The sequence below is a fragment of the Phyllostomus hastatus genome, unplaced genomic scaffold (genome assembly GCF_019186645.2).
Source record: "Phyllostomus hastatus isolate PE091 unplaced genomic scaffold, TTU_PhHast_1.1 phas_contig_524, whole genome shotgun sequence".
NCBI lineage: Eukaryota > Metazoa > Chordata > Mammalia > Chiroptera > Phyllostomidae > Phyllostomus > Phyllostomus hastatus.
The window spans coordinates 6,311,889-6,335,459 of NW_025333900.1; the positions used below are offsets into that span (position 1 = coordinate 6,311,889).

At 37.8% G+C, this 23,571-nt stretch overlaps 2 protein-coding genes across 3 annotated transcripts in view; one reads left to right on the forward strand and one right to left on the reverse strand.

Annotated features, from left to right (window-relative positions):
- Window positions 1–2,177: 2,177 nt before the first annotated feature.
- FAM8A1 (family with sequence similarity 8 member A1) lies at window positions 2,178–9,129 on the forward strand. The gene is made up of 5 exons (XM_045847111.1): window positions 2,178–2,993; window positions 4,116–4,236; window positions 5,775–5,898; window positions 6,575–6,714; window positions 8,259–9,129. The coding sequence occupies exons 1-5, from the start codon at window positions 2,288–2,290 to the stop codon at window positions 8,401–8,403; spliced, it is 1,236 nt and encodes a 411-aa protein (XP_045703067.1). The 5' UTR covers window positions 2,178–2,287; the 3' UTR covers window positions 8,404–9,129.
- Window positions 9,130–15,279: 6,150 nt separating this feature from the next.
- The window catches only part of NUP153 (nucleoporin 153), a 75,757-nt gene continuing 67,465 nt past the window's right edge, over window positions 15,280–23,571 (reverse strand). For both annotated transcript variants that reach the window (XM_045847050.1, XM_045847049.1), the window contains 4 exons: window positions 22,774–23,133; window positions 21,847–22,119; window positions 16,732–16,897; window positions 15,280–16,391 (listed from right to left, as the gene is read on the reverse strand). In XM_045847050.1, the coding sequence (XP_045703006.1) occupies window positions 16,310–16,391; window positions 16,732–16,897; window positions 21,847–22,119; window positions 22,774–23,133 (881 nt within the window). In that variant the 3' untranslated portion in view covers window positions 15,280–16,309. The remainder of the gene's footprint in view (window positions 16,392–16,731; window positions 16,898–21,846; window positions 22,120–22,773; window positions 23,134–23,571) is intronic.

Here is a 23,571-nt window from a genome sequence, read left to right on the forward strand (position 1 = left end):
AGAATCCATTCATATTTTGACTCATGAATACTCTCTTTCTATATCCCTGAGACTCTAATCCTTAGCTGAGTATGATCAGAAGGGGTCAAGGTTGATCAGAATATTGTTCAGATTTGTGGTGGTCCATTACACCACATCCTCATTCTTGAGTGATGATTCACTTGGTTATAGCATTCAAGGTTGTCAATAGTTCCCCCTCTGTAATATATGTATTGTTCACTATATTCAGCATATATTTTTACTTTTGCAAGTTTGGCTTCCTGTCTAAATGTCATTTCTTTGTAGACAAGATATATTTTAAATGCTGTTCTTAAGATCATTAAATTTTTCTTTCTCTTAAATTCATCATGATCTATGTTATTTTCTCAGGATTTGATATTTCTTCAATCTAAAGAGTATTCTTTCTTTAATTCAAGAAAATTATTGGCCAGTATTTCTTTGAACTTTGCCTCTCTTCTCTCTCTTGAAATGTCTATTAAATGTAGAAGCTCTGAAATTGTTGGTTATGTAAGGGAAAACAAAATTATTTTTTGCTGAAGCCAGTTAGAATGAAGTTTTCTTATTACAGAAACAGAAACACTCTTAACTTTTCTCAAAGGCAAAGTCAGTGAGGAAAAAAAGAAGTGACTCCTGAAGTTATCGTTTGATTATCTGTAACTAGATTTCCTTTAAACCTAAACTACTCCTGTTCTTTTTAGTTATCCAAGTCAGCAAAAAATTCACTTACAATTTTCTCTGTTAAATCAGTTGCAATTGGGTTTCTGACAATTGCAACCAGTAATCCTGATTACCTCTCTGCTATGTGGGTGGCACTGTGCTAGCTATTATATAATCAGTGTTATTCAAAACAAAGTCCATGTCTTCAATAAGCACAGTATTTCACACTCGTTCCATGCCATCTTCATTTCTTTGTTTCTGCTTCTCCTGTGTCTGCAACCCAAACTTGGAATGCTTTTTTGATTAAACATTACATCTGCCTCACAGTTGACTTTAAAACCAAACTTGTAAGTGTAAACTTTCTAGCTAAAGGCTACCATGATCTTTCCTTACTTTGAATTCATATTATACTCATATTGTCTTAAATAGGTATTCAAACGGTTCATCAAAGTCCTTCTCTTTAACCAAATCATTTTTTTTAATTTTAATTGTTCCAGTTTTCTGCCTTTTACTCCCATCCCAACCCCCAGCCCCAAATCATTAGTTTGTTAAGAGCAAAAGTTTACACCTTTTACTTTTATTTCTCCCAAAGAAAAGTCAATAGGGATGCGACCTTATTGCATCCTTATTAACAAGTATACACACAATACTTGGCCCTTGTACGTCTTCTGTATAGTACATATATATGGCTATCAAAAAACTTAAGGACATAGAAAAGTATATTAAAATACAAATATACAGATCCAAGGTGCTGTATATAAAAAGGTCTGTCCAGAAGGTACCCATATAACACAAAAAATAGAGACATTTATTGAAGAAGATACGAGATACAAGAAACATTGTACATAGGACAATGATGCCTCAGTCCCTTTCAAAGGAGGCTTCTTGGGACCTCTCACACAGTTCTCCCAATATCATCAGCTGCCCTGTCTTACCTTCCTGAATCTCATCAACTGTCTGAAATAATCCCTCTTCCCTTCTCCTACAATCAAAATCTCTGCAGTTGAGCCACTCTCTTGACGTTTCAGCTTAGTTTGCTTATTAATTTCTTAACCTCTTAAAGGCATATATCTTGTATCACCTTGAGTACAAATGGCCAAGCACTAGTTAATTGGAACAAAAGCAAGGAGGAAATAAGTAACAAGTTTTGTGCCCAGAGAGCAAAACAAACGAGCCTCGGTAATAGAAAAAGCGACGCCGATTCCTGGGAGCTTTCTAGGAAATTCTCTTCCAGCACAAGCAGCTTCTCCTGAGTCCAGGCTCCTGTGGGTTTAGATTATCTAAAGCCGCCCCTGTGCCTTGCACTTGATTAAGCCTTTAGGGGGTGGGGGTTTGAGGGATCAGTAATTGTCTGGGGCCAACAAACTATAAATCAAGGACTGGGGGCGGAGAAGCCCCTAATCTCCAAAGCCTGCGCCGGGTCCACAGCCCCACCACCCGTGTTCCCTCTCCCTGCGACCGCGCTCCGCCCAGGGGCAGACTACGCTGTACAGGGGCGGGGTTTCCGCTTCCGGTGGCAGATTGTTGACGCCTGTGGCTGCTGCGGTGGCTACTGGACCGTTGGGGAGGGACGAGTAGGGACGGGAGGAGGCGCAGTGACCAGACAGCGGAGGGTGCTGCTGAGGCGAAAATGGCAGAGGGGCCGGAGGAGGCCCGAGGCCGCCCTCCCGGGCAGGACGACGGCGGAGGAGACCACGAACCGGTCCCATCCCTCAGAGGCCCTCCTGCCGCCGCCGCCCCACGCCCCCAAGACGCACCTCAGGCCGAACCTCAGGCCCCGGGCCTCCCGCCGCAGAGGGCGGCGGCGGCGGCGGAGGAGGAGTTGGAGCCGCAAAACGAACCCGGGAGTCGCGCGGAGGTGGCGCCCTACTGCGGCGCGGGGTTGCAGGGGTCGGCGGGCTGCGAGGCGCCCGAGTCCGGGTCGCCGCCGGAGAAACCAGCGCGGCTGAGCGCTCGCGAGTACTCCCGGCAGGTGCACGAATGGCTGTGGCAGTCTTACTGTGGCTACCTCACCTGGCACAGCTGCCTGGCAACCTTCCCAGCCTATTGCAGCCCTCAGCCGCCCCCGCCCAGCTACCCCTCGGGCGGAGGGGCCGCCCCCCAGGCCGCGGCGCCGCTGCCCCTCCATCTGGGCTATTACAACCCCTTCTACTTCCTGACCGCCGGAACTGCCGGGCCTGACCCGGGGGCGGCTCCCGGCATCGGCACTCCTGCTCCAGTCGCTGGCCAGGGGCCCCGGGCTCCTCACGTTCAGGGGCCTGTCCGGACAACCCCAGCAACGAGGGTGGGATCCGCCGCCCCTTCTCGAACGCCGAGCGACACCGGGCGCCAGGCAGGTGAGAAGTGCTAGCAAGCGGTTGGGCAGAGCAGAAGGGTCTTGAGATAACTACAGGGGAGGTGGAGTAGGCTCGCTTTTCACACGTGTAATTGCTGCTGCTCCTCCGATTGATGTTCGTGTGCTTCAGCTACAGTTTGCCCAGGCCTTAAATTCCCAAAGTGTACACAGAGGCTGTATAGTTTCTTCTTCATTTGGACCTGGCACTAGTCGTTCCACGTGTAAAGAAATCTCTGCTCCTCAAACCATCCTCTTCATCTCACGCTCTGGAGAATGAGATTCAAAGCTTAATTCTCGGAGGGACAAACGTGCTTGGGGGTGGGGGTGGGTGTCGGGGGATTAACGGGTAATGCTGGAAATAATCCAGTCGTAGATTTATTTTATATTTTCTATACATTATAGAATATATGGTAATACAGAATTAACAGTTCTGTATTGCCTTTCTATTAAGGACAATGGAACTGATGGACATAAAAGGAGATTTACATGAATAAAAATGGAGCTATGAACCTTTGGGCCTAGCTGAATGACCTTTATATTGTCTGTTTGCTTCTGTAGAAGAATTAGAATAATTTGCCTTAGTTACACTTTTATAGTTTATCATTTAGTTTATTCAGCCACAGATATATGGGACAAGTTTCTGAATTTGATCCCATTCAGAATTCAGTATGACACATTGATGTATTACTACAAAGAAAGCAAGACAAACTGAGTTAAGAGGTAAAATGAACACAGGGATTTACTTTGTGCTGATTGTCTATGTTTAACCCTAATTTTTACTAAAAATATATAATTTAGTGTCATAGGCTTGTGATTACCTCAGTCCTTTTGAGTCCCTAGTAAAATGTATTGAGTACCTTAAATTATTAAATTTACCTGTGAAGTCATTTTTTAAACATTGAGGTGAAAGCAAACTGTAAACTCTTCATAAATAGTGGAATTGTGTTGCTGTATTTTAATGTACTGTGGGTGGAGTCAATGCCAAGGTTTTGCAAGGTTGTGCGTGTGTGTGTTATTAGCAAGTTGTACCTTGACTTTACATTCTCCATTTGTTTACCCAGCTTGGGTTCCAAGGCCTATGTGAAATGATTCGTTTTCCTAACTTTTCTGTTTTAATTTACAGGCAGAGAGTATGTTATTCCATCCTTGGCCCACAGATTTATGGCAGAGATGGTGGATTTCCTTATTCTCTTTTTTATAAAAGCAACCATTGTCTTAAGCATTATGCACCTCAGTGGAATAAAGTAAGTTAAGACTATGCGCAGAAAGTTTATTAAAACCTGCTGTCTAGGAATCTTATTGAGTTCTATTTATGCATGCAAGTGATCGTATGGGCAATCAGCTTGCCAGTGTCATGACTTTTTTTATAGGAGCTTTGTGAGATTTGTTTTCTGTTAGTTTTAAGAAATAACTACAAAAAAGAGAATAATACGTAATAAATTCTGGGAGAGCTGTGGAAATCTCACCCATCAAAAATAGGTAAAAGGAGCTCCCAAGCCTGGTTTGATTTTATTCAACTATTTTCTCAGGCAGAACTCATTTCCCTCTTCCTACCTATAAAGAGCTTTTGGTGGATGAACTATGTTAACCAGCTAGATGGCATTTCCAAATGGGATTGCTTATTTTATCAGGGAAGTCCCAAGCGAACTGTGGAGTGTGCTATTTATTTGAATAACCCACCTTTCGTATTAATAATCATAGTAGTAATTACCACTTGCTAAATACCTTCTACATGCTAGGCGTTGAGCTCACCTCTTTATATGGATTCTTAATCTTACACCATTATGAGCTGTAGAAGTTAATGCCTCCATTTTTGTAGAGATTGAAATTTGGGTTTACAAGAAGCCCAGAATTTACAAATTTGTTAAGATAAGTGACAGACACAAACCCTTGTAGTCAAATTTCAGGGCTCATGCCAGGAACTTGGTGATACTGTGATACCTTCCTGTCTCTTCATTGATTACTCTCTTACATGTCCAAGTACCAACTCCTTTCTGTTGAGTCTCCTGAATACCCTTCAACCCAGAACATTTTTTTATCACTCTTTCTACTTCAGTGACTGTCATCTGTTGCCTGGATCATAGCACAAGTTTTCTAACTGGTATCTCAGTCTCCTGTTTTATCTCAATCTGGTCTCTGATGTACAACCAAAGAGATGATAAATTGATTCTGCTCCTTTCCTGCCTTAAAGCCCTTCCTACAGTGCTTTCTCATTGTCATCAGGATACAGTCTTGTCTTCGTATGGTTTAACTTTAAGATACCCTTATTTCTTAATCACTGTTACCTCTTATACTTAATATTTGAGCCATCCCAAACTGCATATACCTTCCATCAGTCTTGCTCCAAGGCCTTCTCCCTTATTAGTCTGGCTAATTTCTGTCATCCTTCAGATCTCAGCTTAAATGCTATTTCTGGGAAGCTTCACAAGTTAAATGTACCTGGTATGTGTTTCAATAGTCCACTATGGTTTTCTGTCACACCTCTTATCTCACTTTATTATTATTTACTGTTCTGCCTCCATGCTTGGTTAGAATCCCCATGAAGGCAGACACCATGTTGAATTCACTCACCATTACATCCCCAGGGCTTGGACAGTGCCTGCTCATGATAGTGCTGCCTGTTTCTTGAATAAGCTAATGTTTTGTGAAACTAGATGGTTGGAAACCTAATGATTAGTTTAGAATTTCAATAAAAGTTTATGACTAACACTAATAGAAAACAAGTCAATGCAACTCATCTGATAACTAATTCTTTATAACCCAAAACTATTATTTTGTGTAGGGATATCTCTAAGTTTGCTATGCATTATATAATAGAAGAAATAGATGAAGACACATCAATGGAAGACTTGCAGAAAATGATGGTTGTGGCTCTTATATACAGATTATTAGTTTGTTTCTATGAGGTAAGCTACTGACTTCAGCAAATATTAGATACTTAACTATCTAATTTTAGATTATCAGTCCAAGGGAAAAAATGGAAATTTACAGTTATTCATGTATTTGTCAAATGTCTCTATTTTTCCAAATATTTTTAGCATAAAACTTTTCAAATTAAAAAAAAACCTCTCTGAATGGAGACATTTTATAATTTCTTTGTACTGTATTTCTGTCCCATGGTCCAAAATGTACTTGTAAATTAGTTGTGGAACTTGAAGTATATTTTTCCATAGAAACAACTGGATCATCAAGAAACATTAAACAACTGGGTATTGAAGATGTTCTCTTAACATCTTAAGAATATGCACTGAAAGGTCAACCTTTGAGTATTCTGTGAAATTCTTTCAAGTTAAAATTTTGAAAACATCAATAATATGGTAGAAAAACTTACTTTTAAAATTAGTTGGTTGAATCCTGGCTGGGTAGCTAGGGTTGGTTAGAGCATCCTCCTGATATGCCAAGGTTGGGGATTCAATCCCCAGTCAGGGCACATATGAGAAACAACCAATGAATGGGTAAATAAGTGGAACGACAAATCGATGTTTGTCTCTCCCTTCCTCTCTCTCTCTAAAAATCAATAAAAAATAAATAAAATTGGTATGTTTGAGCTAGTAAATTTCTAAATTATCCTTCTTTCCTTAGATAATTTGCATTTGGGGAGCAGGTGGAGCTACCCCAGGAAAGTTTCTGCTGGGGCTTCGAGTTGTAACATGTGATACATCAGTGCTTATTGCACCAAGTCGGGTTTTAGTGATTCCTTCCTCAAATGTTAGCATTACAACGTAAGTTCTTATCTTGTTCTACTGTGTACTTCCAAATATTATAGCCTTTTAGTTGTCAATATTGTTCATAAGATACCCTTTAATATAGTATTTTTAGGATGTTGGTATTTTTTCTCCATGGCATACTGTAAATGGCTTACATTAAAACAAAGTTTATGAGTGTTTTTTCAATTATATGATTGTAGACCCTTCTTCAGTATACATTTTCAAGAGAATCATTTGATGAAATACAAGTCACAATAATGAAAGGATGATTGGGTGTCGATGATATGGCAGTGCTTCTTGCCTTGCTTAGCTTTTTTATTCTCTAGACCTGTGGATATTGGGTCAGGTACTGATCTGCCTTGAGCCTTCACTTGGTAATACCTGTCATCATACCATCTTGAATAGGTAGTAAGAATTTTGGTAACAATGCATGCATGCATGCATGCGTGCATCCTGCTTGTAATACTCCCAGTACTCATGGTTAGCTATTGGCATCTGCTTCTGGGGGGAAGGTATAAAGGGTGATAATGGAAGTTGTGAAGGTGAGTAGGTGGTAATCATTTGAGCAAAACAAGATACTGGCTGGAATTGCTGCCCAAATGATTCAGAGTTGGATTGTAACTAACATTACCCCTATAAAAAGAGGTAATGATACCTTATAAAACAGGTATCATTACCCCCGTTTTTATGGATGTGGAACACAACTTGTGATTGCTAGGAAATAGGTCTGAAACCAACTATCTGGCTCCAGAGCCCATCTTAGCCATTGTGCTTTTTCTACAGCCTTTGAGTATACTAAAAGGCAAAAATGTTAATATTTGTAGGATAATTTTCCATTCTAAGCTATTGTTGAAAGTTTTCTCTTTTTTAAGTTTTTTAATCAAATCACAAGATCCCACAATGAAAGAGAGCTGATAAAAGTTTTAACACAGTAATTTAAAATGCCAGTGCTGCCCTGGCCAGTGTGGCTCAGTTGGTTGGAGTGTATTCCTGTAAACCGAAAGGTCTTGAGTTTGATTTCGGGTTAGGGCACTTGCCTGGGTTGCAGGTTCAATCCCCGGTAAGGAAGCATACAAGAGACAACTTCTTTCTCATATTTGTTTTTCTTCCTCCCTCACTTCTTTCCCCTCTAAAATCAGTAAGCATGTCCTTGGGTGAGGGTTAAAAAAATGCTAGTGCTTCATAGAAGATAAAAAACGAGACTGCAGTTGTGTACTCAGTTTAAATACTGAAAACATACAGTAACGAGTGACTATAGAAAAGGTATCTAAAGGGAATGGTTTTCTTCTGGCAAAATACTAGAAAATACTATAAACTTTGGTTTACTTTGTAAGACATTACTGCTTTTCATGTGAAAGCTTCAGTGTTTTATGTTGATGAAGTCTTTAGAACTAGCTGAGATAGTATGATCATATATTTGACAGTAACTCAGATATCAATGGTAAAATTCAGCTATACTTTGAATGTTTTAAATACATATTTTGAACTTGATAGTCATCTATATGTGATGTGTATACCATTTATCTGATTTTTTTTTTGCTTTATTTTTTTATTCTTAGGTCCACTATACGAGCTTTGATCAAGAATTTTTCTATTGCTTCTTTTTTCCCTGCTTTCATCACACTGCTCTTTTTCCAGCATAATCGAACAGCCTATGACATTGTAGCAGGAACCATTGTGGTAAAAAGAAATGGGGTCAGATGATGCCCCCCCAAAGCCCTGAATTCCATACTTTCTGGAATAATGACAGGACTAAATTACGAATCAAGGCCACCAGTATCCCTGAGTTACATTAATTGATAAATTAGAAATTAAAGCAGTCGCTCCAGTGTGATACCGGTGACTATTCTGAAAGTATTGATTTTACTTGGATGCCAAGAACTTTTCCAGAAGAAAAACCTGTTGAATTCAAGTGTTAAAATTTTAGATCAAAAAGAAAGCAAGTGGTTTCCTAATCAACAGTGGACAGTGTATACTAAAATCTAAGGCATTAGAATTTGCTGAAAGCATTTTCAGCTTTGAAATCTCCAAATGAAACTTTAAAAATTTATTTTGGTTTATCCCAAAATGATGGAAGATGTCCAGTTGTGTTTTGTAAACACATTATTCATCTTTTAGTTATCACTTCTTGGGGAAATTGTCTTTGCTTTTGGGGGGTAGGGGCGGGAAGTGAGGACACAAATTTGATAAGCCACTTACCTCCTATTGCTGGAGGTGGTGAGGTAGCTGCCAGAGAAGGGCAACAAGTGAGGCAGGCCTAGCAGTTCCCTTACATAAAGTTTTAAAATCTGTACTGCAGTATACAACTACTCTTAATGCTTCAACATGTATTTTGGGGCAAGTTGCATGATGATGAAAAAGTATTGTCATATTGTTATATTAACACTGACTTTTTAAAGAAAAGTTAGTGATTACTTTTAATTGCGGGGGCGGTGGCTACTGTAAACTTAAAATTCATGTGCAGGTGTTTTTAGTGCCCTAAACCAAACTATAAATAAGTGAAGAAAAATTACTTCCATCAAACTGTTGCATATTCACTGTAAAACAATATTCCCAGTATGTGCACAGCATGAAGTATTAATGCTTTTCAGTGTTCTGAATATAACTTCTCTTTAAACACAGGATATTTACACACTACTTTCCTTTTACATTTTATATAGCCTCCTATCTTTTGAAACATCAAGTTACACAATCTGAATGTTTCATGATTGACTACTGGTAGCCTGTGAAATATTAGCAGTTTTATCATTATGGATGTTCTGAAACAAGAAAGAGGAGTATTTCAAGGTATTAAGTTCTTTGATTCTGTGAGTGAAAACGTTCTATTTTGGGCCTGCCAGGGATGGTGGTTTGAGGGAAATGTTAAGCGAAGTAACACTGTATTGCCATTTTAATTTATTTTTCTATTGAAACAAAGTTATGGAGTTGCAGGTGTGTTTGTGCTTTTTTTGTTAGATGGCCCAGTTAGTTGTGTTGAGATCTACCTGAACTGTTTTCTTAGATGCTTTCTCCAACTCAGATACCCCCCCCAAAAAAGCAAAAACAAAACACTAAATTATGTTGGATAGTTCATAATTAGATTGTTTAAAAGGGTCAATCTAGGCTTTATTTTTGATGTTAAGTTTATTAGCAAATGTAAGACACATTATCACTGTATCAGTTTTTAAAGGAGGGTTTTCTTTGATATTTAAAACTGAAAATAACTACATTTTATGGCTATAAAAACATTAACAGTATCCTTTTTTATTATAAAGCTTCATAAACCATGTTTTTCAAAATAATTTTATATGAAGTTCAACATCACAGAAAGCCTGTCAGTTAAGTGTGTCAGAGTATTAAACAGATCACTCACTTATAGCCTCTGGGAAAATGTTATGGCCCTTCAATTTATTAGACTAGAAATTAGGAAATGTTACATAAACATACCACTTAGTATACACATACACTATTTTTGCCATTGATTGGGAATTCCAAGTTGAAATGTCCTTCAGTCATGTAACAATGGAATTTATTATTTCCTCTCAGATATTGGATGGTTTGCCATATAGGCTATTTTTATTTATATAGTAAAACAAAGCAAACAAATAGTCCTATTTAACCTGTTACACCTAAAACAGTGCACATCCATGTAGGTTTATTTAGATCCATCTCAGTATTCAAGTTATACTGTATAGCCCTATAAAATATTGTCTGCTTTTACAACAACAACAACAAAAGTCTGTTTCTATTTATGAATTCAGCACTTAGGAAAAGAGATTTTGACTCCTGAATAATTGGGGGATGGGGAAATGACAAAACAATGGGGAAAAGAGGAACCTCCTTTTCTCTTGGAGTTATGGAGAGTGGAGAATCCCTCAGTACTTTTCTACTTAGTATATGTAATTTATAGAAACGCTGATTTTCTGTGTCAAGTATAATTATCATACTGAAGCTCTAGGCGTAAAGCCAGAAAGTTGTCTTCACAGTACAAACATTTGCGACTTTTACAATATAAGCAAATAATGGAACAAAAATTGGGAGTCAAGATGAGTGAGAATACCATTTCAATGAATGTGCTCTAATGTGAACTTTAGGCATCTAGAAAATCTCAGTACCCATTACCAAAGGAAGCCTGAGTGGCTGGCTCACCTTGAGAAAGTCACTAATTCATGGTGGGGCTGGGGAAGGTTAAGTGTGAGTGATGGCAAGCTTTGCTTTTAGACTAGTCTCTGATCATACAACAGATAAAGCCAACACTTCTTTAGACATTAAGCCTTTATAAAGTGTTGCCCAACTGATACTTATGTAGGACTGGTTCAGAAATTACTTCTTTCTACCTAAATATTTACCTTCCCATTATACCCAAGTATTTAGAATTGGAAAAAATTGTATTATATATGAGGGCCACTTTGTCTATAAAAACAAATCTTCAGTGTCTTGTTTCAAATGGTGGTAAAAATTGTTTTAACTCTAAAGATGTTCCCTGTGTTTCATTGATGCTTATGTATTTCCAGCAAAAGGAAGGTAGAAGTTGAAAATTAAACAATTTGCTACTTGGGGAAAAAAGGGCTTTTTGAAGGGAATAAGGGCATTAAATATTTTCATTCTGTGCCTATCCCAGGCTATTGTTTCTTTTGAAGAATATTTCTAAATAACAGTATTCCTAAAATCTGGCAAGCATTTCAATTATTTGCCATTCTCCACTCACCCACACCCAGTGGTCAGAATCTTTACAATATGTACTTCACTGGGTCAAGTTCCTCATTTCAAACTAAAGGTGTATTTCCTTGCCATCATTATAGTAGGGCTTGACCCATAAACAATATCTCATGCCCTGCCTATAAATAAAGCATTCTATTTTCAATAATTTGTATGCCACCAATTTGTATTCTTTGGTCTCAATAAATACTTGGTCACCAATGATTGTGTTTTGCCTGTGTCTTTGATGTCTGCTTTAGAATCTCCTAAGGGAGCCTTTTCTTTCATATACAGCTTTCTGCCTTCAGGAGAGTGACTATAGCAGTCAACTGGAGTTTTCAGAAATACAGGTCTACCAAAATGCCATATTTTGCTGTGTATAATGCACACTTGTTGCCCAAATTTTTGAGGGAAAAATAAGGATGTGCATACATACATGGGGTAGTACCTGAAATACTTTGTTCTTGTGTTTTCATTATTTGTTACATAAAATTTCTTCTATCATATGTTCAAAAGTAAATGCTAAAATTCCTTTGTAACAAAAAAAGTATAAACAAAAATTTGAATTAAAAAATTAAAAGACCTTTTCCCTGAAAGTTTGGACCAAAAACGTGGGTGCACATTATACATGGCAAACTCTGGTAATTCATCCACTTTTGGGGATGTATTCTTTTAGCAAGTCATTCAAAAGTTACCTCTAGATGATTAAGCTTAATGTCAAACTAATCCTGTCTTTCCTTAAAGCTGTGAACCATCCACCTATTATGCAAGATGTTAAGGATACATACTACACATGAGGAACCAGAAATTCAAGTTTCATAGCTAATAAATGACAGCTGGGCAGTTTAAATTTAGTTCTGGTGTAAGAATTTCCTATTCTAACCTTTACAAATCTAGGGGACAGGATACAAAACAGGTTCTTCAAGGACAAAGATAATGAAGGATAAACTTAAATGTAGCTAAACTGTAGCCTGGTCTGAGTCATGTACACAATGTGCTGGTATTTAGCTCACTGGATCTAGTTTGTGGATCTAGAGTGGACTTATTTTTTAAGTAACTTTTATTTTTAAAGATACTTTTAGGGAAGGGAAGGAGAAAGAGAGGGAGAGAAACATCAATGTGTGGTTGCCTCTGCACACCCCCTATTGGGGACCTGGCCTGCAACCCAGGCATGTGTCCCAACTGGGAATCAAACTGGCGACCCTTTGGTTCACAGGCTGGCAGTCAATCCACTGAGCCACACCAGCCAGGGCCCTAGAGTGGACTTTTAAGTTTATAAACATTGCTCATACATAAGGAAATAAAGGCACTGACATGGTCATACAGTTGGTATATGTAGCTAGACCCAACATACCCATTTCCTCAATTTTACTATATCAAATTTGTCAGTTTTCATTAAACACACAGGCTAACCTTTCTAAAGTTTCCATTGAGTTTCAAACTATATAAATTAGCAGGCCCAGGAAATGACAGTCATGGCTTGCATAATATTTTGGTCAACAGTGGACCACATATACAACAGCTGAAAAAAGTCCATTGCCTAGTGATGTCACAGCTGTCATACTATCATAGTACACAATTCATTACAAGTGCCTATAGTATGTAATACAATAATACGCTGTACAGGTTTGTAGCCAAGGAGCAATAGACTACACCATATAGCCTAGGTGTGGAGTAGGCTATCCCATCTAGGTTGGTGTTAAGTGCACTACATGAGGTTTGCTCAGCGACCAAGTAACCTAACCATATTTCTCAACATATCCCTGGTCAGGCAACGCATGACTGTACTAATAAAATGAAAGCAAATACAAATTCTTCCCAGGCTAAACCATTTAAGGCTTGATTATCAGTTAAAATTAGTCTACCACTTTTATTTCAAATGAAATCTTAACACAATTTCAGGGGAAAATTTGTAACAGTAAGTTTAAAGACAAGTTTTTCCATGGTCTGAATTATACTTTTGCTTGTTTAATGCCTGAAATCATAAATTACTCAAAACAACCTAGCACTTGAAGTGGCAAGTCTTCCAAATGCTTATTTAATGAGCAGATTTTTAGACCCTACCCAGACCCAGTGACTGAATCTGTAATGAGAAGGTCCTAGAATGTACATTTAACCCAGTTATATTGATGTACACTGAGAACTACTGACCCTCTTGTCTGTCGACCAAGTTATATAAACATACCTAACTATTCACCCTTTCCACATAAAGCACTCCTGTGTTCAGAGATTATTTTCAGTTAAAAATAATTCCCCATTGGTCCAGCATGAAAAGTGGGCTAATACTGTTTCCTTTCCATGTTTACCCCTCCTTCCACAAACAGCCCTCAATTTTCACTTGGAGCATATATAACCTTAGCCAGCCCAAGGCTGCTATTACAACCACAGGGAGTGGATCAGAAGTGGGTCTACAGCCTAAGCCAGTCTGATAGGAGATACCTCTACTGAGCTTGCACAGGGACAGGGTGGAAGTTAGAGCAGCTACCATAAATAGACTCCAGAGCTGCCATGAGTAGCCTGCCAATTACAGCCACTGAGATGGAAAAAACACATGTAGAGTCCTGAATACAGCCCTGTATATTTCAGTTTAGGGGACCACAAGAGTTCATTTTTAAGAAAAGCCACTTTAGGGTTTTCAGTCACTTGCTTCTTAAAAAGTTGCTAAGTAAAAGAAAATCTTCCCAGCACATTTCTTAGGAAAAATCCTTCCCGGAATAAAAAGCCTAATGCTCCCATCCAGACTGGCCTAGAGAATGACGAAGAACGAATGCACCTGTGATTTAGTTAGGCACTAACTTCTCCACACTAAACCCACAAATTTCCAGTTTACATCTTCCAACATTCACCATCACTGTTTGCCCCCAAACAGGTCCATGTCAAATGTGCATTACAAATACAAAATTTCTACTCCCAAGCCAGCACTGGATGATGGCTTAAGATATTTTAAGATACATTTTAATTTTAAAAAAATATCTTTTCATTGTAAACACACACCAAAAAGCTAAGCATTTTTAGAGTTCTCAATCTATACTCCAACCAGAAGCTCAGCAAAACACAAGTCAGCACAAAACAACTGTGCATTCAAACTGAAGAATAAAATTACCAGCGTGGGCTGTGAACCAAAGTGTTGCAGGTTCGATTCCCAGTCAGGGTACATGCCTGGGTTGCAGGCCATGACCCCCAGGCAACCGCACACTGATGTTTCTCTATCTCCCTCCCTTCCCTCTCTAAAAATAAATAAAATCTTTAAAAAAAAAAAAGAATAAAATTACCAAATGCTGTCCCACAAGAGATCTTTTATGGACCACAGAAATCTAGTTAAAAAAATGGTAAAATAATCAAAAAAATTACACAAAGATAACATTGAAATTTTTGTGGGCTGCTCAGGCCATATATCTCCAAGAACTCAATCAAAAACCAGTGTCTAGCCCCAGCCAGATAAGCTAAGTTGGCTGGAGTGTTGTCCTGATACACCAAGACTTAGGGTTCGATCCCTGGTCAGGACACATACAAGAAGCAACTAATGAATGCATGGATAAGTGAAACAACAAATCAATATCTCTCTCTCTCTCTCTCTCTCTCTCATCAAATAAAAATTAAAGGGATAAAGGAAAACCAGTACCTAGTCATCTATCAAGGAAGATACAGGTATAGACAGAAATGGTTGTGTGTTTATTCTAACTTTTAAAAGGTAAGCCAATTTACATATATGCAAAGGAGGCATGATTCCTAGTACCAGACAAAAAGCACAGGAACCTTCAATTTGTTATAAATTCAGACATTTCCCCCCTTCACTTAGGAACTATCCAAATCACCTAAAAGCATTCTCTGAAACTTCTCTTCTAGCTAACCATTACTAACCTTTATAAAAAAGGTCCCCTTCCAGAGTTAAAAGAACAAAAAGGATTTCACAATTTTTTATTGATGGCATTTATCCCATGGTTTAACATGTTAATTATACTGTAATAAACATGGCTTTAATATTAAACTTTTCCTTATTATCCAAAGTCACCACAGTCCATTTCAGTAAATATAAAAATATATGCTTAATACTTTGTACAATACTGGTTTTTGGTCCAAACAAAACTGGATCAGAAAAGCCAATAAATTCACTTTAAGAATCCCCAATTTTTTTTAAAGATTTCCAAATGGATTTAGGCAACTTTGAATAATGGGATTTACATAATAAAATCTGAGACAAGACTAAACGAACAACAAAAATTCTAACACAAAATTAAAACTTCAAGTTCACAGATTTATGTTATGCCAAAAAAGTACAGAAACAAAATTGTATTTACACAAGTTTCATAATAAAATAATGAAAAAGGCAAGACAGGTAATAGAATGAAAATATAGAAATAGCATATAATTATTAAGTGGAGAAGGAACTAGATCTAACAAGTCCTTAGCATGGACCATTCTTTAATCAGGCTTCCTCTATCAGAAAATTTTAGTGCACAATACACCCAACTCACTCACTTCACACATACACCAGCACAAACTCAGCATAGAAATCATTCATTTCAATATTCTCTAATCTATACAGAATTCCTCAGATATAATTACAATATTAAATGCGTTCCATAAACGCGTATCAACGCACATAATGGTGCAGACGAAGAGGTTCTATACAAAGCCATTCACTGAGCAGGCTCTATTCCTGAATTCAGCCAGCCTAAGCCAAATCAGTGAATAATTTGCTGGATCATAAAATATTTCTGCTGAAGAATCAGTCACCAGTCTAACTATTAATTGTTTTTGAAAGGGCATGGCGAGAGGTGATGGCGAGGCTTTTGTAAAGAGGAAAATTCCAAAATTAAAGAAGTCCTTAGGCAGGTTTGACTTCAGATAACCCCAGCATGTAGTACAATCCAGTATCTAAAAGCAAGACACCAGCTTTCATTAAAACTTGTGCGAAACACCACTGTGACCTTTATTTCCTGCGTCTAATAGCAGTCTTTATCTTGCGACCAGAAACTGATGTCCCAGAAGAGAACACACTTTTCCCATTTGACCTGTGAAAAATAAAAACTTCAAAATGTGACATGATGCTCAAAATTTTAGAATCATAATATAACTCTAAATGTGACCAGTGACAAGGGGGGAGAAGAAACATGGTTCAAGTCAACATACTTTCTGTTGTACCCCCACACACATACCCCCCCGTGCTATTTTTTTTTAGGCTGTGATTCTCCAAAACTGTTATATGGTAAATCGATGTTAGAAAACATATTTGATTTTACCCGAACTACATTGCACTTTGGTGATTTTGAAAACAAACACATACACTCATTCACGCACTGGCACGCACCCTACCCATGTGAAATTCTCCATTTCAACAAAAAGTTCTCTTACCCCACTGTAAAGGAAGCTGACAGCTGAGTAAATGGAAAGCCCCCTGAACCAGAAGGCTGGGCTGAGGCTGCAGGTGTGCTCGGACTTGCACCAAACGTGAAGACTCCTGATGGATTGTTGTTTGTGAAATTGAAATTTGTGCTGCTGCCAAATTGGAAAACTGAACCTACAATAGTTGAAGCAAAAAAAAAAACAAAACATTAAAGTAAAATGGGTTTTTCTGTAAACGACCCTGACCCTTTAGTGTAAAATATAATAAACGGTTAAGCTCTCTTATGGTCATTTAAAAGAAAATTGAGTATTTTCTCTATTGACACAGAACATACTTGACAACACCTCACAACAAGTGACCCCACTTATTCATGACCAAATAAAAAAGGGCACAATGGACCTCCAGTTAAAGATAGCAAAATTAATAAACAATTTAGCCCACCTTCTTCAAAAATTATGTTAAAATAATAGCAAAGGGCGTTGTACAAAGACTGGGGAGAGGAGACAACAGGCTGACTGGAACTGAAGACTAACCTAGCAGCAAGGAAAACAGATGCAATTCCATTTACCCTAAACATACCCAAAGGGTTTAGGTTTCAGGTACCTCTGGAAGTAAGAATGAAGGTGTAACTTAAAAAAAAAATAAGGATGACAGTCTAAGAACCAGATACCCAGGTTCAGCCCCTCCCCGACACCAAACTTGATAGATGGTCATTTTCCTCTTCTACCTGAGCAGAAAAACAAAGCTTTATTCTCTGGAGAGGGGGCAGGGTCATTCTGCGCTGTTAAAGGCAACAACATTATATTGAAAACAGAAGGATTAAGAGTGCGGTTAGTATATCACGAATATGGAGAACGGCAGCCTTCCTCTGACTCGGCTCCCGGAACACTGGCAATCAGGACAGACTTGCCCTCCAAGCAGAAGACAGGAATGATCTTCTCTGGGGAATCTGAAAGACCTAAACATACTGAAGGCCAGGTCTTCCCAAGTACACAGGGCAGTCAGATAAAACTACAATGAAATTCAAGACCTACAATGCCCTATCCACGTACAAAGAATTATCAAGTGTTATTTAGATGTCCAAAATGATCAGTAGAATGGGAGAAAATATTTGCCAACCTAGTATCTGATAGGGGGCTGATATCCAAAATACATAAGGAACTCCTACAACTCAATAGTCAAAAAAATCCAAATAACCCAATTAAAAAATGAGCAAGAACTTGAACAGACATTTCTCCAAAGATAAAACACAGATGGCCAACAGTTATATGGAAAGATGCTCAACATCAAAGAAAAATGGTTGAATCTGGAGGACATGATGCTAAGTGAAAGAAGGACAAATACTTCATGATTCATTTATCTAAATTATCTAAAATAGTCCAACTCGCAGAAGCTGGGAGGCGAATGGTGGCAGCTGGCGCCAAGGCAGCAGGATGGAGTGGGGGTGGGTTGCTACTCCATGGGTACAAAGTTTCATACAGATGTGTAAGTTTTACAGATCTAGTATACAACATTGTGCCTACAGTAACTGGTACACACCTAATTTTTTAAGAGGGTAAGTCTCATGTTAAATATTCTTACCACAATTTACAAAAAATAAAAACCAAACTATGAGTAGACAGGCAAGAAGCACCAGACATGTGAACAATATATTTCATAGGAAACAGTAATACCAAAACAATAGAGAAAATCAATTTTGAAGAAAACTAAGCAAAAGCTGTAAAAAAAAAAACCCCACAACTAATTGATAATGTCCTCAAGAGATAATAGATGACTTTTCTGAAATAAAAACAGAAGGATATAAAAAAGAAGCATCCACAAAATAAAAAAGAATGCTTAAGAATCAAAAAATAACACTAGTGGAAGTAAAATCGTGAAAGAACAAATAGTAAGCAATTAGTTGAAGAAATATTCTCAGAAAGTACAATGAAGGCAAAACATAGGGGGGAAAAAGGAGACAACAAAGTTCAAAAAGAATGAGGCACAAAATCTTTGAAGAAATAATTCAAGATAATTCCCAAGAATGAAAGTTCACAAAAGGACACATTAAGTCCCTTACACAATCAGTGGATAAAAATGGAACCAGATATAGGAACATTCTTCTGCTAAGTACGAACACTGGAAGCAAAAAGATTCTAGTGAGATTCCAGAAAGAAGAAATAGGTCAAAAAACAAAGATCAAGGAGGACTTCAAGAGCAACTTTGGGAGCCACAAAGTCCACAATGGACAAATGCCTTCAAAATTATCAAAATGATTTCCAATCTAAATATATATTCAAACAAAATCTTACCAAATAGGGGGGCAAAAATGATCCTTCTGGAAATGTAACGTCTCAAAATATTCTTCCCTAAATCCTTAAGAAGTCACGGGAATGTTTGCTCTATCAAAACAAGGAAGTAGTAAGAGGGAAGAAGACATCACATCCAGGAAAGAGAACTGCCTTTAACAGGAAGCTAAAGGGAATCTCCAAGATAACTGGTAAAAAGGATCGCCAAGACCCCATTTAAACAGCAAGCCTTTGTAGAAAGCCTGGTGGGAGGAATAGTTTGGAAAATTCTGAGAGAAACTTCTTTCAGATGCTGAAGCAGCCAATGTATTTGAAGACATTGAGAAGAGATCTATGTAAATGGGAGAAAAGTTAGTTATAACTAATGATAAGTACAAAGAAAATGTTAACAAAGGGAATTACTACTGCCAGAGGAAACAAAATTTTGTGTAAGAAAAACCACATTACCACATTCTGCATACTCAGAATGCTAATCTAAATATACAGCACCACTGTATGTATTAGAAGGATTGAGGGAAATGTTGCCTGTGTGAAAGACAGCTAAGCTCTCTAATTTCATATATTGTGAGAAAAAATATTAATCAGTAAATCCCAACTAAAATGGTTACCATAAATCAAACTTTGCTGCATGTACTAACTGACAAGGGACTAATATTGAGAAATATTGAGAATATATAAATAACTCTGACAAATCAATAAGTAAAAACAAATGAACCGAATAGAAAAATGGTCCAAAACACTTACAAAAAAGAATGCACAAAAAATAAAATCATGTAGATCCAAATACAGGAACTTTTATAAACAATGCTGGTGTAAAATGTGATTGGCACAATCCACCAGGAAAAGGCTGTATTATCAACTGAAGTATAAGATACGCACACACCCTTTAATTTGGTGATTTCTCTCCCAGGTACATATACTGTGGGAAAAGATACATATGTGCCCAAGGCACATATACAAGAATGTGTAGAGCTGTATTTCCTAATAGCTAAAAACAACTCAAACATTCATCAATAATAGTATATGGAAAAGCTGTAGTATAGTCATTTATTCTACAGCAATGAAAAAACGAAATATATGTAGTAACATGGGTGAAACTTACAAAAAAGAGTAAAAGAAGCAAGAATCAAAAGACTAGCTGCAGTAGGACTCCACTTACCCGTATTTTTCAGACCATAAGATGCATGTAGGTTTTAGAGGAAAATAGGAAAAAAATTTTGAAGCAAAAAATGTGGCAAAATATTTAATAACATAAATAACATAATATTTCACCAATGTAAATATAAACAGAACTCGACAGCAGCATTAACAACCATTATTCCTCCCAAATTGCGGGGGGGCGGGGGGAGAGGGGGCCGCCTTATAGTCTGAAAAATACGTATATACTTAAAACTCAGGTAAAAACTGTATTTCTAGAGAGATGTATGTATTAGTAGTTAACTTTAAATAAAAACCAAGAAAAGTGATTACCCTAAACGTCAAAACACCATTAGAACAAATGAAAGAAGAGAGAAATGTGTTCCAAAAGGGACACAGAAGGGGCTCCTGGGATGTGGTTATATAAGAAGAATTTGCTTTGGCCCTGGCTGGCATAGCTCAGTGAGTGGATTGAGCTCGGGCTGCGAACCAAAGTGTCACAGGTTCGATTCCCAGTCAGGGTACATGCCTGGGTTGCAGGCCATGACCCCCAGCAACCGCACATTGATGTTTCTCTCTCTCCTTCTTCCTCCCTCCCTTCCCTCTCTAAAAAATAAATAAATAAAATCTTAAAAAAAAAAATTTGCTTCAACATTATACTATTCACTTGTATTTCATGCTTCCCTATATGAGGTTATATTTCACAATTAGAAAAATACAGTGCAATTTTGAGAAAATACATCAATTACAAGGTGGGGCAAAAGTACGTTTACAGTTGTGAATACATGAAAGGGTTTTTTTTGTATTATTTATTTATTGTATTATTTTTCTTATGAACAACTTATATTTTCCATATAAACCTACTTTGCCCCACCCTGCATAATACCATGTCATTGACTGTATTTTAAAAAACCACAGAAACCTTTAAATACGCAAGACAAGTGGAAAGGTTTATATCATCAAATGGAAAGTATCAAGAGACAATCAGCTGGAGTGTCCCAGGAAAGAGGACCAGAGCTGGGGTAGAACTTTCTGAAATAAATCTAGTCACAAAGGTTAGAAAACACTACACCTGAAATCTAGGCTAGAATGCCCCAAAATGCAGATGGGGAGGAGAGAGATGGAATGAATCCAACACCTGAATCACAGAGTTAAGATACAACTACATTTTAACCAAATGTTTTAATACCTTAAAGCACCAATTTTCAATCAGTGTGCAGTAAGAATTTTTGAAACTTGCAATACCTGACTAAATAGTCAGGAGCACTGGCCTCTTTTCCCTTAGACTGTCAAACAGAAAAATGACAACAGCCAACCCAACAATAGCAGTTTGGTGTGAATGAATCAAAATTATACCTAGTTGGTTTTTTTTTTTTGTCAGAATAGCAAAAAATATATACTATATATTTTGGTGTGCCACAGAATTTCAGCAGTTTGTGTGTGTTATCAGGTGAAAAAGGTTGAAAATCACTGCCTTAAAGCTTTAACACATTCAAAATGCTTAATGTGCCAAAGCTGGGAATGTGGCTTATAGGTAAAATTAAACACACACCTCTCTATTCTGCTGAGCGTATAGGCCCAATGAATTTAAGACAAAATTAAGACATGTACATTTCAAAGCTCAAAGAAAACAATTACACTTAAGACGTACAGAATCTAAGTACAAATACAAACTACATCACTACTATACACACTCACTGGAATTTGGAGCTGTTCCAGAGCCAAATGCAGACTGACCAGGCTGTTGTCCAAACACAGGAGGCTGGGTACTGCTTGACACTGTCCCAAAAGTAGGTGGTGCAGGCTGAGAACCAGCAGAAAATAATGTTGCTGAAGATGATATAGATCCAAAGCCTGGAGGGTTAGGCTGGCTGGCACCTTGACTCTGTCCAAATGTTGGGGTCTGGTTAGCACCAAATGCTGGACTGGCAGATGGTGCTGAAGGTCCAGTGCCAAACACAAAGGAGCATCCTATAGGCCCAAAGAATTACTTAAATCATCAAGACGGCTACAGATAATCCTCAAGAAATCTCTATGAAGTCAAAGCAAAATTCAAACTCCTTTTTAAACTCTTAGCTTACTGAAAAAATCCCACCAAGTTTTGAAAATGACTATAAGAATACATTGTTTAGTAAAACTATATAAAATCCATAAAAACTAAAACTTCTATTAGTAAGACTCTGCACCTTCACAGGCAAAAAGGTTTTAGGTGAAGGGAATATATCTAAGAAGACAACTGACCTCATCAGAAATTTAACACATTGCAGAAATCAGCTAATGCTATAATCATGTATATGCTACACAATAAGGACTAATGTCTAATAAAATAATCCCTGGTGTCTCACTACTTAACAACTTACATTCCAAAAAGAACACATGGAAAAACTATAAAGGTAACACTCCTGCTGAAATTAGAAAAACTGCTTCCAAGAGTTAGTTATGTTAAATTTAAACACAAGATATACATTATACCACAGGGTGAATAACTACAAAATCCCAAGTATAGATGACATAAAGGCACCCATGCCGTTTTTTGATAAGCTGCTGTATTCTTAAGAGTTGATATACTCCTAACTAAAGCCAATGCAAGTTCATGCATGTTTTTTTTTTCTTTTTTAAAAGTACCTGAAGAACTAGACGTGGTTGTAGCTCCAAAGTTAAAACCAGAGACTGCAGTATTATTATTACCGCTGGCTCCTGGACCAAAGACAAATGGGGTAACAGCTGTACCCGTGCTAGATGTGGTTGCTGGTTTGTTCTCTTGAGAAAACAGCAAAGGCTGAGATGTACTGGATTCAGCAGGGTTACCGAAGGCAGAGCTGCTCACAGGATTGCTGGCCTGTCCAAACACAAAGGCACCCGCCGGTGCGCTGGAGGAAGAGGTGGAACTACCAAATATGCTGCCGCCAGCTGAAGTGGCTGGGGTACTTGAATTAGAGGAATTGTTGTTCAAGAAACTAAAAACTGGCTTTGTTCCACCTTGATCTGTATGATAGAAATTAAGAAACAAACAAAAAAATCTTTAAGAAGAAGTAATAACAGAAAGCATTTTTCCTATCCCACAATCTAAGAAGTCATTAGAAAACAATTTTTTATATAAATTCATTCATCAAATGGGCATATAGTATATTAAATTTTGATGTAGTTAATGTAGTCATCTTTTCTTCTATGGATTTTCTTCTGTCTTACATAGGAAAACCTTCAGCTTGGATTAGAAAATTAAAAATATGCCTTAAATCCAAATCTTACTGGAGAGATACTGTGCTTGGATAATAAATTCAGAGAGTGGAAAGTAACTGCTTTTTCTTTTAGAGAAGGGGAGGGAGAGAGAAAGAGAGGAAGAGAAACATCACTGTGTGGTTGCCTCTCCTGCAATGCCTGCTGGGGACCTGGCCTGCAACCCAGGCATGTGCCCTGACTGGG